Source organism: Amblyomma maculatum, chromosome 7 (genome assembly GCF_055883805.1).
Source record: "Amblyomma maculatum isolate TAMU_Amacu chromosome 7, ASM5588380v1, whole genome shotgun sequence".
In the NCBI taxonomy this organism is placed as follows: domain Eukaryota; kingdom Metazoa; phylum Arthropoda; class Arachnida; order Ixodida; family Ixodidae; genus Amblyomma; species Amblyomma maculatum.
The window spans coordinates 130,660,324-130,676,538 of NC_139350.1; the positions used below are offsets into that span (position 1 = coordinate 130,660,324).

The following is a 16,215-nucleotide window of genomic DNA, read 5'->3' on the forward strand; positions in this document are numbered from 1 at the left end:
ATCTTGATACTAACATTGCCGGAAAACTCACTGGCTACCTGACGAAAGCACGATGGCACGCAGCGGTGGGCCGATACAGAATTAAAACTTGTTGCTGGTCTTGTTGGTTCATGATCGTTTGGGAGAAAAGTAAGCTCAAAAAAAGACAAACACAAGAGAGGAGACGGGACAACGCGCCGATAGCTCCGAGGCTATGAGGTGCGTCCGCAGAATGGAACTCCAGGAGTCGCTGTCACAATCCATGGATTAAGAGGTGCTTCTACTCCTTGAGAACAATCCCCACAGCAGGCTCGATTTATTTAAACACAAAAACAGCCATCAAATATTTGGCTTCTATCAAGACAGAAACAATAGACGATGATGGTATTCGCATAAAAAGACGGAGCTCGGGCACAGTGCTCACAACATTCATTATTTCAAAGCCATCGTTAAACTCAGTGTCCGCCTGTGAAAGGCAGAGTTCTTCACCTAAGGATTCGAAGGAGCTTCCCTATTCAATGCGTATCAACGGCAGAAGCTTTAGGCTTCGCGTGCTATTGTTGATATTTATTTTGAACAACGTCAAGAACCAGTGCCAAAGTGGACACTGCATTAAACATTGTTATCAGAATCGTGATTCTCTAGAAGCTTCTTATACACGCTGTAGGTAGGAAGCCTCCAACATTGCGCAGGTGGCCTCGTCTTTATACACTTCACTTGATATTTCACATTGAAGTTTTGGAATGCTAGCTTTCAGAGCACAGAGGACTCACTGAAGGCAACAGCTCGGCATCTATGCACGGAAGAAATCGCACGGGTTTGTTGAAAGTATAATTGTTACCTCCTGACCCACCCAAGATTTGCAGTTGTGTGCAAACACGTGAGAACCCAGAAAATCACCTCTCAAGTGTTCCGCCGGAGGTTGCAGCAAAAGGCACAGATAATGCAGGCAGGAGCGGCCCTCAAATAGAACGCTGTGAAGGCGTGTCGAACTTGAAGAGGGTCTGAGATAAGCGTTTCGCACCGCGCAGCGACACGTGCTCTAGAAGATGCCCAGCACAGCTTTCTGCCTATACATAAGGAAAGCTGTCATCCCGGCGTCTCAGTCCGGAGTAACAACATAAGAATGGGTTCAGTCCGCGCGCTCGTGACTCTGGTGCTTTTGGCGCTGGTGGTGGCCTGGAGCCATGCTGCATGCCCCTCAATTAAGGGGCAGTTTAGCGACTGCGCTTACTCGAAATGCACGCAAGCGCAGTGTGCACGGCTGAATCAAGAGTGCTGCCCTAAACCATGTGGTGGCACATGGTGTGTTGAAGGTGAGTGAGAGAAAAAATGTCAACAATTTCTTTACCCGAATTGCTTTCGATGTGAGTGCACTAAATGTATTGAAGTGCCGACAAAATTTCCCGCCGCTTGTCAATGCTGATGCACTTCATTAAAGGTAACTGAGAATAATAAAAGCTATCTGCCGTTTACTAGTAAAAGAACGACTAGGTTCAAGTGCAGAAGCTCAAGATGGCGCCACCCATTCTTTAGAAAACTTAAAGCTTTGTTAATCGAAAATAAGATATCAGCAATGCACATACAGTTAAAGCTTTGGAACTTGTCACTTTATCGCTCTGATGCTATTTTCAGCAATCCACTACAAACTCTGCGCTCTTTATTTACCCAGGGGTTCCTAACACTCTGATGATGCTGGCCCAGTACACACATTGGTGCCCGCAGGTTCAGCCTCCGTTCCCCGGTCAGTGCGAAGGGAAGCCCAATATCACCTGCCAGGACCTCAACTGTCATGAACAAGGGGCCGTCTGCTGCACGCTTGCCTGCGGCGAGCCCTTGTGCGTCCCTTTGAGAGCCTAGATGCAGTTTTGTCTTTCTGAACTCTATGTAAGAGAGCCATACATCACAAATTCAGCACCCCAATGTAACCATCAAGGGGAAGCTAGTGAGCCACGAAGTTCAAGTAAATGCCCCTCTATAATAAAAAAAGATGTTTTGCGGTACCTTCAGCAGCACTTTTTTTTTTCAAACATTGTTAGGCAGACAAGCAGCGTTCTGAAGGTTAATAGCGTATACGACTCCGAATATGTGAATGTGTTTCTTTATTGACATGGTTTTGTTGCCGTACATATTGTTGCGAAGAAGATCGGCAGTGGCGCGAGAGGAGCCCTCGCGCTATGCCAGACATTAAGTCACCGTAAGTCCTATCACCACGTTGTGCCGTCTCTTTGCTTGTCACCACGTAACAATTTGGTTAGAGGTGCGGCGTACGTCATCCCCATCCTCGCCTTGGAGCATCGACGTCATCTGTAAGCCGGGACCATCGACCGAGAGCCCTGGCACATCGCCGAGCAGCTTCGCCCCAACCCTTTCTGCCCAGACCCGACCAACTAAGCGCTTCGTGTCTTGCAAAAAAAAAAAAAAAAAAAAAATATTGGTCTCATCGTAAACTGAGAACCAACGTCAAATATTCAGCTCTTAATAAAATCACTTAATATGATCCGTGTGGATAATATTTATGAATATCGCTTGTTACAATTAACTTATTTTGGTTCGACAGGTATGGGTAATTTTTTGCTAAAACGTGCATCTCTTGAACACCGCACTGCAATAGTAAACACTAGATGCACTGACGCGCGGTCTCTACCACATATTTGAACACACTACAAATTGCACTCCTTGGTTCATAATCTTCCTGTTTTTCTCAACAAATATAAAGGCACTTTAGGTTTACGTCCTAAGCAGTTGAGAACCTACGTCGTCCAAATATAATCTATCCATATATGTGTTCTTAATTTAAATATTACACTCATCTTTGCGAACTTTCTGCCTTGTAGAGCTTTTTCCATTAATTTTATTATAATCAACTTTTTGTTTTGTTTTCATATTGTGCTGCAGTGACGTGTGCATTGTATAACACTTTTAAATGTCATGGTCGTATTGTTAATGAACTTTTGGGATTTGCTGTTTGCTCCTGCTATGTTGTGTACGGGTTTCGTGGGCCTTTGTCAAGCTGTTTCGTATAGCTTTTAGCCCAGGGGACCATCCACTTGTTGGAAAATCAATTTGATTTGATTTGATAAGTTCAACTTGCCTGTTTTGGCCCTCATTACGTATAAGCGGAAGTTAGGGCCTGAAGGTGTACTATTCTAGTTCATAAGAACGGTCGATTATTAAGGCGAAAGCCTTTAAGCGCTATCTCTTACTCGCGTGACCGTCCGTCCGTTACATTCAGAGGCCGTCGCCGTATTGGGAGGCGGTAGCTGGCAACTGACATATTGCCAAGCACTAACTGACTGTAGGGCCTCCTCACATTACGCTTGGCCGGAGCTGCCAACTAGGGCCTCTCCTTTCATATGGGAGGGTGATATCACAAATCAGCCTGCCAAAACATTTGCATTCACGTTATCCCTAGAAAACGCAGGCACTTTTTTTTTCTTTGTTGCATGGAAAAACTTCCGTAAAAACGGAACAACTCCACTTACTTAAACATGTCCATGTCTAAAGATACCGGGCTGCTTATTACGAGCCCGTCATATTCCCAGCCCGACAATGAACAATCATCAGAACATCAAAAGTCTGGGAGACATACACATGCGTCTAGATACGGCATCCAGTTTGGAGGTTCTTCACGTGCAGCATATACACTTCTCACCAAAGCACACTGCTCCCGAAACACGGATTTGGGCGATCTTGGTGGCTCTGCATGCCTGTCGATCATGCGGCTTTTTTCAAAGGCTGAACTGTCCCATCAACACAAATAGATCGTAAGGCACGACAGAGTTTTTGTCAGGAGGCAAAAATCTAATTGTATAAGGCGTAATTTCAATGTCCTTTTTAAGAGTTCTTTGTAGTATGTCCCAAAAGAACATAGCATCACGGCACAGAATAAACCAATGATCAATTGTCTCAGGCACGTTACAGAGACGACAATTTACCGCAAACGCAGGCACGTTCATACGGCTGAGTTAAAGAGGGTCTTTGTTTGTTGGCTGGTAGCTTACGCTATCGCGTCATCGCGAAGATGGGAGTGAAAACAGAGAGAAAAAAGTGCCGTAGTGGAGGGCTTCGCACCACCGCGCGGTAGTGGCTTTCGCTCCCCCGCAGTGCAGTGATACAAAGTGTCCCCTAGAATTTTTTCACCACGATTATCGTAGGATGCAGGCGATGGTCTGCGCGAAAAGAATGCAGCATGAACGTCACGTACTTCACCCCTTCAGCTACGAAACCCAAAATGCCAATATGAGGCTTATCACATATTGTGTTCAGGAGGTAGAATTTCATACAGCAAAGAATTTCATATAGCATATAGCAATTTGATATAGCAATGGACATAAGTAAGACTAAAAGGCACGCATTAAAAAAATCTCGCAACGCTTTTCTACGAAATTTCTCTTTTTCTACAGACAACCTTTGTAAGGAAAAAGGAAGTGCACATAGCAAACCCCGGCGCTTTGCTCTTCAGCCGACCGAGCCGCGGTTGTGCAGTGGTTAGGGCGTCCGACTGCTGCCCTCATGGTTGCAGGATCGAATCCAGGCCGCGGCGGCCACTTTTCGATGGAGGCGAAACGTGAGACGCCCGTGTGCTGCGTAAGTCAGTGCACGTTAAAAGAAACCCTAGGTGGTCGAAATTTCCGTAACCCTCCACTACGGCGTCTCTCACAGCCTGAGTCGCTTTGGGAGTTAAACCCCGCAAACCAAACCAACAAAGGCCGTCGCTAAAATCGTGCGGTTGTTTGACGTCGAATGATGCCTGCTTTTGCAAAGTGCAGCTTCTGCTCCTCTAATATGCACATAACGAGAAGGCTGCTACATAATCAGATCCATCTATACGGTCTTTGCACCAACGTAGCTCTCAATTTGCATCTTAGCAGCAGCTGTAGGCACCATGGAAAATCCAGGCGCCTTATCGACTGAAATACTACTATCCACGAGCTGCTTCCACCAGCACCACCTTCACGACACAAAATGAGATTTCCCACTGTCCCCGATGGAAAGGCGCCTCGGGTCCATCCCGAGAAAAGACTGGAAGCGCCCCTCTTCGTCTGGAGGGACGAGTGTGCGTGCGTATGATAGTGATTAGTGGTTCGCAAACTCAGTGGCGGATGAGACAATTTGCAGTACGGATGATCAGAAAAAAGACATGAAGAGATTCCGGACCAGTGCACCGGTCATTTCAACCGTAATAATCATTTTTTTAATAAATTACACAATAATGTTTTTTTTTTTTTAATTCAGGAAGTGAAAAGACGGTTTTAAAGGAGCCATCGCGTCTACTGCTAAGATGAAACGGCAGATCGAGTCTTATTTTTCTACGAAGATTTCATAGAGCGGCGCCGTCAGAGTGCAATAACACGCAGAGGAGGTATACGTGCGTCATTTACGAACGAAGGGCTCGAGGCAAGTCCCTAATCACGCCTGCATATTACCAAGGATCGTGTTTAACTTTCTTTTCGCATAAAAAGCTATATCCGGCCTCTAGGCAGCGGCAACTCATAATAAAGCTCACTGCAGCACGCACCACCCGTGTCCTCTAGTGTGGATGGCCGTACAATGGAGCATTTGAGTGAACTGTTTGAATGACGTCGTTTGTAAGCATAGGCAGATCACGGGGAACGTTGAAAGCTACGCCATTATTCATGTGCGTGAAGTGCTGGAGTACATTTCTCGTTAAAGTGAAGGTCACAGATTACTGATAACTCGCCGAGTGGTTTGTCAGCCCGGGGGACGGCCCGCTGCCATGTTCCAAAGCTTTCGAGATCATTGGGCATAAAAAGCAAAGTGACGTTGACCTTTCCTCTATGATGATACGTGACATATAGTACTCTAGACAGGTGCAAAGCAATGCGTTTGCCTCGCGTTTTTGCGCGATGATCTGTTTGACATGGTAAAGGACACGACACTGAAGCTGCTTGGGTAAAATCACTGATTCACCGCAAAACAAACAGTGCGATAAAGAAAGCGGTTACAATTTCGAGTCGCGAAGACGACAGCCTCACGTGTGTCACGCTCAGGAAGGGCGGAGAACCTCGCGAGGTATCCAAGTGCTGGCAGCAGCACCGCACCGGCCACTGCGGTGGCGGCATGAGTCGATGGAGCCATCCCTCCACAGCTGTGTATTAGTGCCACTGTCGCTATTATTTCACTTATCCGGATTGAATGGACGTAAGATTCGGGTCAATTCGTAGTGCGTACGTGAACCTCCATTTTTGATTGAAAATTGTAGGCAAGACCGAATAGAGCTTGTCTTAATTTTAAAACAGCAGAACAGAGTGCGACAATAGGTTCGCAATCATTTTAGGCAGTTTCTACCTTTGGTATTATGTAATTATCTTTCCTTTTCTTTAGTAGGCGCCTATCAGATTATGAAAAGTTATGAAGGCGCCGGCACTGCTTGCGTTTGTCTGCAGATTTCTTTTATTTGTGCGGTGGTCGATGTTCAATATTTTTAAAAGTGAAAGCTTTTACTACTCCGCTCCGTAGCTTCTTCGCCGTGTGCGCACTTTGACCTTGAACCGAGGACAAACCACTTGGAAACTAGGACGTCACCCAGCCGCCGAAGCCGAAGTTACCGCGCCCTCGCTTGTGCATAGTCACGTGACAATTATCATGCCACTCAACCGTAGCTAGGTTGGAGCCGTGGCGCTCGGTTTGTCTAGATAACCTCCGCTGCTTCTTAGCCGGTGAGAGCGGACCGCAATAGCTCTCAAAAATTTACGGCGGCAGTCGTCATGAATGATCCAGGCGACACGCCTCGTGAATGTCTGCGCCTCAGGGATTGCGAAGACGAAAAGCCGAATTCCAATCATCCAGTGAACGTAGCTAGCCGAGAGGCTGCTGCACAGACGAAGAGAGGTGGGGAAAGTAAACCTTGCCGCTAAGACCTCGGAAGAATACGAAGCCCGTCTCGCCAAACATCGCAGTGACGTTGCCGACTAAACATGAGCCATTACCATCAAACAACAACAAATTCTAACCAAGCTTTACCAGGCTTAACTTTCAGCCTTTCGCTTTCTTTACTTAAGTTCAGCAGGGTTACACCTTTGCCCAATATTTATTCTGCACGTTGGGATTATGCTATTGAGCGAGTACGTAGGGGAATTTTTGTGATTCTGACTATATAAGGCACTTTCACACAAATAAACTCAGTTGATAGTTTGCGCTATGTCTGTCTCCTTGGCTTTTTCCTGTGGTTGCCTTTTATAGCGCATCTTGGTTCCTTTAAATACGTAGGGGAAGAACTCCAAAACAAGCAACAAAACCATTCCTTATTATCATTATCATCATTATCATCATCAGCCTCCCTATTCTCACTTCAGGGCAATGGCCTCTCGAATATTCGTCGAACTAACGAGGTCCAGTGTAACACGCAGCCACCCAGTCCCAGTTGACTTCCTAATATCACCGACCTCCCTCCCTTTCTTCCTCCTCTGCTAGGCTTGCCTTCTCTTGGTATCCAGTTCGTTACCATTAATGAACATCGGTCGCCTTGTTTCGCATTATATGCTCCGTCCGTGGCCCGAAACTCAAAGTGGGTGGGTTCCGCGCCCTCAGCCAATGGCAGCTCTTCCCAAATCGGGCACCGTTGAGATAGACGGCTAGAAATCTAACGCAAGGAAATCCTAGGTGAGGGGCACTACTCTTAGGCCACGCAGGCACGTTCGTGCTGCTTGGTTATTGAGAGCCCTGATACCTATGTCGGGGCTGCATTGACATAATGTGGTAGCTGAAGACTGCGTGCTAGTGAGTAACGTAAATTCAGCGCACAAGTAAACGAGAAAGAAGTGCCAAAAACGTGTTTTAATATCACATTGTAACTACTTTAATACGGGCCATTTTATCAAACACGATGAGCCATGCAGGCGACTCGGACGGAACTCTGAAAACTTCCTGCATATATGTCACATTATCAATGAATTTTTTACACTTATAGCGAACATTTTCGTCGACGTGTGTGTCCTGCATTTTTGCGTCCCAAAGATTGTGGAGGCTCAGAACCATTATCATGTCGTTTGGTACCCCACCATGATTTGTCACAGCCGCAGACATCGTCTTGTCCAAAATAAGCAGCTCGCAACATAAATCTTAGCACTAGTTTACGACGCACTCTGCTCTGTCTCCTGGCGTAATTAATGTTTATTTCAGAGTGGCGACCGAACTACTCGTAGGCGTGTGCGTAACAAGGTGGGAGAAAAAGTTTGTTTGCCAGGGGCCGCCCGCTGTTTTGACCGTACTTTGGCGTGCTTCAATTTTTTATACTCTTCGCGATGGTGCGTGGTTGACGCCGCCGTACAAGAGGCGCATTGATTTTGTCGCTGCTAGGCACGTTTCTTACGTGGTGTCCTCTGAGCTGTCTTCATTCATGTGAATTATTAACGCATGAACTTCATTCGTATAAAAGAATAATTGTCGCTGCACCTACGTAGGGAACAAAATAATAAGCATGAAATGCATTATGTGCCCCACCACAGTGGCTCAGTGATTAGGTCGCTCGGTTACAGAACCCAGAAACCCTAATTCAATACCGGCCGTGGCGGCCACGTTTTCATGGAGGCGAAACGGTAGACGCTATGTGGTGTCCATTGCGAGTCCTATGGGCAAGCGAAACCCGTGGTCAAAATTGTCCGACGCCCAGAAACTTCACCTATATCTGAGACGCTAGACCCAAAAACGAAAATAAATCCGTGACCTTAGTAATAACTACACTATCTGTATACCACGCGAGTTTTTTTCCTGTTTCAATCGCTACCATTCCATTCATTCACACGGCTACACCTGCTGTAATAGGTTGATAATAATATTCATATTTTACTCATTTCGTTTCTGGCAATTCCTCAAGCTGGGACTGTTTTCCTGATGTTGGAGTGTGTTTCAATCATTCTGTCCATAGTGGAAAGAGCACGACTGGAGCCACGCATGCTATGTATAGGGGCGTTAAAAAGGAATTCAATGAACACTTAGTCTTCCCACCGCTGTTCGAGGTTCTTCTCGCCGCGCATGTTCCTATAGGTCGTAACAAAATTGAGCTTTAGTGACGTACGATATAATAATGGAATTTTTTAGCTTGTTTTTGATACAACCTGATTGCAAGCGCAACTGTAAGAAAGCACAAACCGTAGGTGCCGTGTTCTTTGCATTTTCTGCATCGCGATAGTACCCAATATATTTCTGGCGGTACACAAGAAGCGTCCACTTATAAGGCAGCGAACACGTGATGGGTCTACAGAAATCAGCGTCTTTTACGCAGTAGTAGTGGCCGAACATACTAGTCGAGAACATACGCAAACTTGCAACTGCATTAATGGTCAGCCAATGACGTCGCGGGTAGCTCGCGCTCTCTCTCCGGGTGCTGCCAGTAAAAACAAACACCTCCCGAACAAACGCGTCGAGCAGGAGTGTTGTAAAACCGCAATAGAATAGCCCGAAGCAATGTCGGAAAGACGAGCTAGAATGGCGCCGACGCTGCAGATGGAGCGCCTGCGTGATGAGACATCCCCCTGCGCACATGTCAGTGCACTGGTGGCGCCGCCCGACGATGGCAGGCTCCCTATGTGTGCCGGTATTACTGAGTAGTAATAATTTAAGACCAGCCCTGAACAGCTTTTAGGCAAAAGAATACATAAGCGATATTGGCGAGAATTCCCGAATAGAAGGTATTATGAATATGTGAAGCCTGTTTAAAATACTTTATGAAACAACACGGAGACGGCTAGAATATCCTTCCCCATTTACATCTGACAAGCGTTGCAGGCATACATGCGCTCACGCGTCTATCACTATTTATTGCTATATATAGGGACGAAGAAAATGAGCTCAAATATTACTTGTGTGCACAGAACGCATAATAGTACACGCCGTGAACAGCACGAACACAGCGCAATAGCATTTATCACCGCAGGTAGTTGCTAAGCACGAAATATAGAGGTAAAACAAGAAGGGTATATATGAAGAAAAGTGCACGTCATCAGCATATAGCAGTTGAGGCTGCGGATCGGAGAATACATTCTACCTTTCGTCAACGACTTTTACCCCTTCCCATCACCAAGGTTATTATGCCTTGTACAATTGAATACAACTCAAAGACGAAGCAGAGAATGTCCTTAAAAAGAGGCCCTTCGACCAGTGGCGCCACCGACCATGATGACATCGCGGATAATCCGCTCTATTGTTCTAGCATGACGTCACGGCGTGTGGCAAATGAAAGGAAATTCTACAGGGTTAGTCCCAGTAGCCGCGGAATCACGAAAATCAATGGGCGTCAATGGCTAGATCAATTGTAAGCATGACTAACAGTGGTTGTAAATATCACAGGAACCGTGAGTCAGGATCCAAAGCAGCGGGAAATAAAAATGACTGATGATCAATGCGATTGATATGGATGGAAACGCTTTACCAAGCGGGCACAAATTTGGAGAGTGCCCTGTGTGGACGTAGTTAAGTTATTCGCACCAATCACAGTATTAGTTATTTTATCCAGCCGAAGTGGACTGGCTCAGTGGTCTTCAGTGGCAGTTCCTTGCACCCTTTTCTTTCACTTGGTTTTCGTGTCGGCACAGCTTGACGGGCTGGAAGCCTTACTCGTAGGGAGGAACGCTGCGGCGATGGTCGAGTGGGTGAAGCAATGGCTAACGCAGCTGATCTTGTTCTCCCTACCAAACACGAGGCGCAGATCTCGTTTCCCGAAACCCAAGCTTTAATTCCGCCATTGCAGTTTCGATGCTGCTGAAGGATATATGTATGGTGAGCGCCATATTCAACACCCCTCCGCCAGTGACTCGAGGACAACGTCGACGATGGGCAACATTTCATGATATGGGGGTACTAATTATCACAGAGTAAAGTGACTGGTGCGGGCCTAATCTTAAAGTCTCAGATATCGAAAAAGGGATGAAACGTAGGTAGGCCTATAAGAAGAACGTTCGAAATGTTATCTTTTTAACCCTCGCTCTGCCGCCACTTCGCCGCCGCGTTCACACTTGAGCGCTCGGCAAACTAAGAACAGCATTGTTGCCCCACCGAGCACTGCCAGCGCTGCAGGCATCTCGCAATGTAGCGCACATTTCTCGCGAATGCGTTGTGCGGAGTAGATTCTAAGCCATTCCCCAAAGTGATACCGTATACTGCCCGACTCTACCAATTTTTTCTTGTGACGTCCAACGCTTGTCAACAGAGGTCTCTGTGCATATCTAGGAATGAGTGGGCCGAGGAAGTGAGCATTCCATTTCCTTCGTCCTGTACCTGTGAAAAGGAAAATTTGTTGCCAGCGTTTTATGAAGCCCCGCAGAGCCAACTGAACTGGCCTGAATTTGAATATCGCTGCTACTGCGGACAAAATCCTCATCTACAGGATTCGGAGGGCTAATCTTCAAGAAAAGCGTATTAAGTTTGCAGTTGTTCGTGATGCTATGAAAAAGACACGCCTGTCATCGGATGACATCTGAGGCCGCTTAGCACAAGACAACACGTTTACGCGCACGCAGGAGCCTACCCTGTCTGACACAATTTTATCCCCTAAATTCGTTCAGCTTCCACACTTGCGACAAAGAAGCCATTATCGGCTTATCTTGCTCGGCGACGAAAACTCTATGCCAAGCATCAAGTGAAAGCTTAACAAAAGCTACAATTCTCGCAGAGGCCGAAAGTGAGGTATTACGCTCATATAACTAATGTTTGAGGGAATAGATGCTCCTTCTTTAAAGCTATAAGGCGACCGCGTTAATGGCATGCAGTCTAGGGCTCACCTCGCGGATCCTCGTTCCCGTCGTGCAATCTATTACTCGCTTAATCATTAATCTCTTAATCTGTGTCTTTAAATACCTCACCCGTATTCACGAGCGCGGAGTCATAAACTACGCAATTTATGCAAGACTGCGCGACATAGATATAAAACCCCTTAACCAAGACGTACGAGCGTGCATCATGGCCTGGAGGAAACAAGTCTGACTCAGAATCCGTCCCGGGTTCTATTCCCATCTCCTGCCATGTGCTACCAAATTTTCCATGCATATGGTCTCGTGACGTCCCCGAACCCACCGACCAATCAGTTCCCGGCCATATCACCAGCCAGGTACCACCTGCAAGAGACACTCTTGCGATTTTACACCCAGTGTGCACGTTGGCGCCGAAGCCGGAGTTTCTGCACAATGAGTCCGTTAACACGGTCGCCTTTAAAAAATAGGATGCTAAATGGATGAATGGAAGTGTCCTCTTTAAGTAGCGAATTTGGTTGGAAAGTGTTGTTAACATAGATGAGGTGTTGGTGGTATTGTTTCTCTGGGTGAATGTTACCTTATCCTGTATGACTTGGTTTTTTTCTTGGGTTGCAAGCGTTGGGACGTTACAACATAGAGACATTATGACCCTGAAGAAAGATCAATGCTTTTGTACTTCACAAAGTGTTACCAAACTGGCCCACGCGCGTATAATAAACAAGAAGTGTGATCTGGTGTTAGAAGCTTTGTAAGGCTTGACGTTTGTAAGACGTTTACGAATTCGCTGTTCGCGAAATCTGCCGACGCACCTTTTCCTCTCACTGTCGTCAAGCTTCTTGGACGTCACGTTTGATTGCAAGACAACTGTCGAATATTCTCAGCAACCGTTATGAACGTATTGATGGCAATGGTCTAAGCTTCCGATGCGTTGCAAATTTTTGGTTTTGAAATATTTCCCGCACTAGTACCGAGTAGTTAACTCTGGCATAGAAAAGAAATGGGGTGCGCTTTTTGTAATAATAGTGAAAAAACCTCAAGCATATTATAGGATGCTGTTATGACAATATTGAAGGAAATCGATTACCTCCCGATACGTAGCAAAATCTCGCTTTTAAAGCTAGCCCTGCGATTACAGCAGTAATTTAGGCTTCCATATAAAAGCAATATGTGTTCTGTTATTTATTTATTTGTTTGTTTATTTTTTTTATTTATTTATTAGCATCAATTACATCATACCAGGACATGAACACATAATAAATAGCAAAGTAATAAGCCACCTTGTAGATGATCGGCTGATATACCGATTGTCATCAGGCAATTTTCAGCTGCGAAAAAAAAAACTTTGTTCAGAAACTTGTTATTGAAAACACGCTCGTGTCCATAATTTGCGGATATGTTTGAAGCCAAAGCAGGGAATAAATGCGAATTGATTCGGCCTTAGCAAGATGATGTAATTTCAAGCTATCTTTAGCAAGCCCTTTATTTTGAGTTCCGCATTGGAGCCTTTTGTTAACCTAGGTTTTTAAGGTTAAGCATAAAAAGGATAAATAATCAACCACAGAGTAAAGTGTCCCGATAGTATATTTTGTAGTGCGCTATGTTTGGCTGTTTTTCATGGAAACAGTATCACTCAAAACCTTGCAAAAACGTGTTCACTCTCCCCCTTCCCAATAATTCCACTTCTTTGATTATTCCTGTAATATTTGTCGGGAAAATGTTGACCATAACCTTACAGATAGCAAAGGGCAGTTACCGACTGGCATGTATCCGTTACAGTTATTTCTGGAGTATTCAAGTACAATGTGTGCGATGTCTGCCAAATCAATGTCCTGTAAAGATTCGTTCACTTTATTATCTACGCCTTCGAAGCATGATAATGGGGAAGCTACGACTTTGAAAGACGCAAGTGTACTGCGTTTATGAAAAATGTGCAGCCCAGCAGGTTTGCTGCTCTGCTATGCATTGCGGGCTCGTTTGGTACGCTCCGGATCGCTTAAAGGCGAGAGAAAATTTCGCAATAAATCCACCGGAGCTCAGCAGCCACAGTAATGACGAAACATGGGTTCTGCAGCCTTAAAGCATGCTTCTAGTGCTGCGTATTTACGCAATTACGTAATGCGCAATTAATGTCCTAACTACGCGCCATTAGAGTGATTATTTCATCGCGCTTTCAAGGTCAACAATTGTTTATGCTGTGAAGGTCACGAAGGAGATATCCCGCGCCCTTCACGTGCAAACTCTCTCTTCAGACTTTGAGCGTAGCGTTTCTGCTAACCCAGCGTTTTGATGCTTACCTGCCACGCGACCCATTGCTTGGCTTTTATCGCTCACCCTTTGCACTAGTGCGATCGGCTGCACATCTGCTGACTCTGTGCTCTTCCATCAGGGTTCCTCTTGTTGTCGGCGCTTTTGTAGCTGCCCTTAACGTTTACTACGTACTTTCGCTCTGTTGCAATCTAACTTGACCGACCACTTGTTTAGCATTGAAGAGGGATTTGGGAACACATCTAGATGGGCGTGTAGAGCAGCCGCGTATTATTTGCATCCCTCACTCCTTGAACCCTTTATTAACAGGGACCCTTGCCGGCAGCCAACATTCACAATTGCTTCCAAGGGATTGAGACAGGTCCTGGACAAGGAACCGAAATGAGATATACCGGGTGTTTTGTACCGATAGCTTTATTAAGCCAGGTTTTCGAGCCATCAGCGTGGCTGCGCCGTGACCTATAAGCAGCTAGAGGTCACGTAGTTGGCAGGCGGTAGTTGGCAGCTGACATGGTCGAGCACTAACTGGACACCGGGTTGTCAGACATTACGTCTGGCAGGAGCTGCCAACTCGGGCCTATATCCTTTCACATGGAAGAATAGTATCAGAATCAGCCTGCCAAGATCCTTGCATTCACATTGCCCTTAGGCCTCGCAGACACGTTGATACGGCTTGGTTACAGCCGAGCTTACAACTTCTGCCGCAGCTACTCCATTGAGCCGGAGGAAGTGTAACCATATAGCAGAAATAAATGCTTTACTTGGCGCAGCCGCGTGACGCTAAACGACAGACATTTTAAAGATAAACGACAGACATTTTTTCTTGACCGTCTACAGATTAAAAAAAGAAACGAGGCGCCAATAGTATTGTGAATGGCGCCTTCCCGGAATATATATCCCACTCGGCGGACTCATAATAAGGACATACCTTTGAATGTTATAATTAGCCAAATTTCGTTATCTTTTTAGCTCATCGATTTACGCTGCATATTGCGTTAGCAGTTTTGAAGATATTAAAGACTCATAGCTAATACAATTTGCGGCATGTTCCTAAGCGCAACAGATATTGAGATATTCGCGATTGAATTTTCAGCCTTTTCGGATCCGATTCGAGAACTGAGAGCTCAGAGTGAGCTGGAAATCCCACCCATGATACTACATAAGAGACTGACGAAATGATGACGACAACCGACGGCATCAAGGCTAGCTGCGACTGCGGCAGACAGGCGCTCGAGATGAGCGCATAGTCACTGCTTGCCTGAGAAGCACGTGCTCTTTTTTCGTGATTGGCGTTGAACTTGGGGTGAATAATATAACGGTGCTGAAATCGATTCTATTCCACCGGTGATGACGTCAAAATTGCATACGAGGTGACAACAAGAACGTCACCATGACGTCAAAGCGTGCCTTTTTACTAAAATAGCCATTCTGATGAGATGATACAGGCATGCCCAAAAGCTTTGCCTTTTTGTTTTCTTGACAAATGCCCGTAAAACGAGTTTACGGTTGAAGAAAATTCATTTTCTAAGAAGTTAGTATTAGTAAGATGCGTAATAATAAATGTTGAATTGCTTGTAATAACGGAAAAGTGTAAAGAGCTCATACCATACGCAAGAATATCAATTTTAAACAGTCGTATAGCCTCATTTACAACCAAATGCAGCGTATTCTGGATCGAATCCGTTCTTGTCGGTGTGGCATGAGCTGATGGCTCCAAGGCTTTTAATAATTTGGTTCTTGTGTGCACATAGTTGAAAGCGGGTGTTGCGATCGATCTTGTTCGATGTTCCCCCGTCTGCATATAGCCTTGCGAACGGCGATCGGCCAATGAGTTCAACATCGCCAGAAGAAAGCGTCATCCGCTAAGCCCGACCGTCGAACATCGATGGCGGCAATTAGCATTTCAACGTCGCACACCTGCAGTCAGGCTCTGCCGAGAAACGCGAACCGTTAAGCAGTGTTGTGCACGCGTCTAGATAGACACAGAGAGGTATCGTTTCCACCATGCATGGCGTTAATGGCATAGCAGCCTCTGCGACACAAAACATCTGCATTAATTGAGCCGCACGATGCCAAGAATTCTGTTGTGCAGGAGATTACCTTTCTTCAAGGATCTTTTTTCCCCTTCCGATGTCGTTGGGAAGTGGATCCACTTCTGCGCATTAACACGGACGATTGATTACGCGACACGCCGAAAGCACGCAGACACGATTGCATCTGTCCAATCGCTCCCTCGCTGCAAAGCTTTGAGCTTCCACGC

The 16,215-nt window shown here is 45.8% G+C and overlaps 1 protein-coding gene across 1 annotated transcript; it reads left to right on the forward strand.

The window, feature by feature from the left end:
* The first annotated feature begins 1,098 nt into the window (after positions 1-1,098).
* On the forward strand, positions 1,099-2,214 carry LOC146184732 (uncharacterized). Its single transcript, XM_084608832.1, has 2 exons — positions 1,099-1,295; positions 1,652-2,214. Exons 1-2 carry the CDS (start codon positions 1,106-1,108, stop codon positions 1,837-1,839), a joined length of 378 nt encoding a protein of 125 aa, XP_084464958.1. The 5' UTR covers positions 1,099-1,105; the 3' UTR covers positions 1,840-2,214.
* The last annotated feature ends 14,001 nt before the right edge of the window (positions 2,215-16,215 follow it).

What these genes read in the sequence shown, in the direction of transcription:
- LOC146184732 (XM_084608832.1), top strand. Translation starts at nt 1,106, where the DNA reads ATGGGTTCAGTCCGCGCGCTCGTGACTCTGGTGCTTTTGGCGCTGGTG. An exon ending in TGGCACATGGTGTGTTGAAG is followed by an intron (nt 1,296 to 1,651) that starts GTGAGTGAGAGA and finishes TTATTTACCCAG; the next exon opens with GGGTTCCTAACACTCTGATG.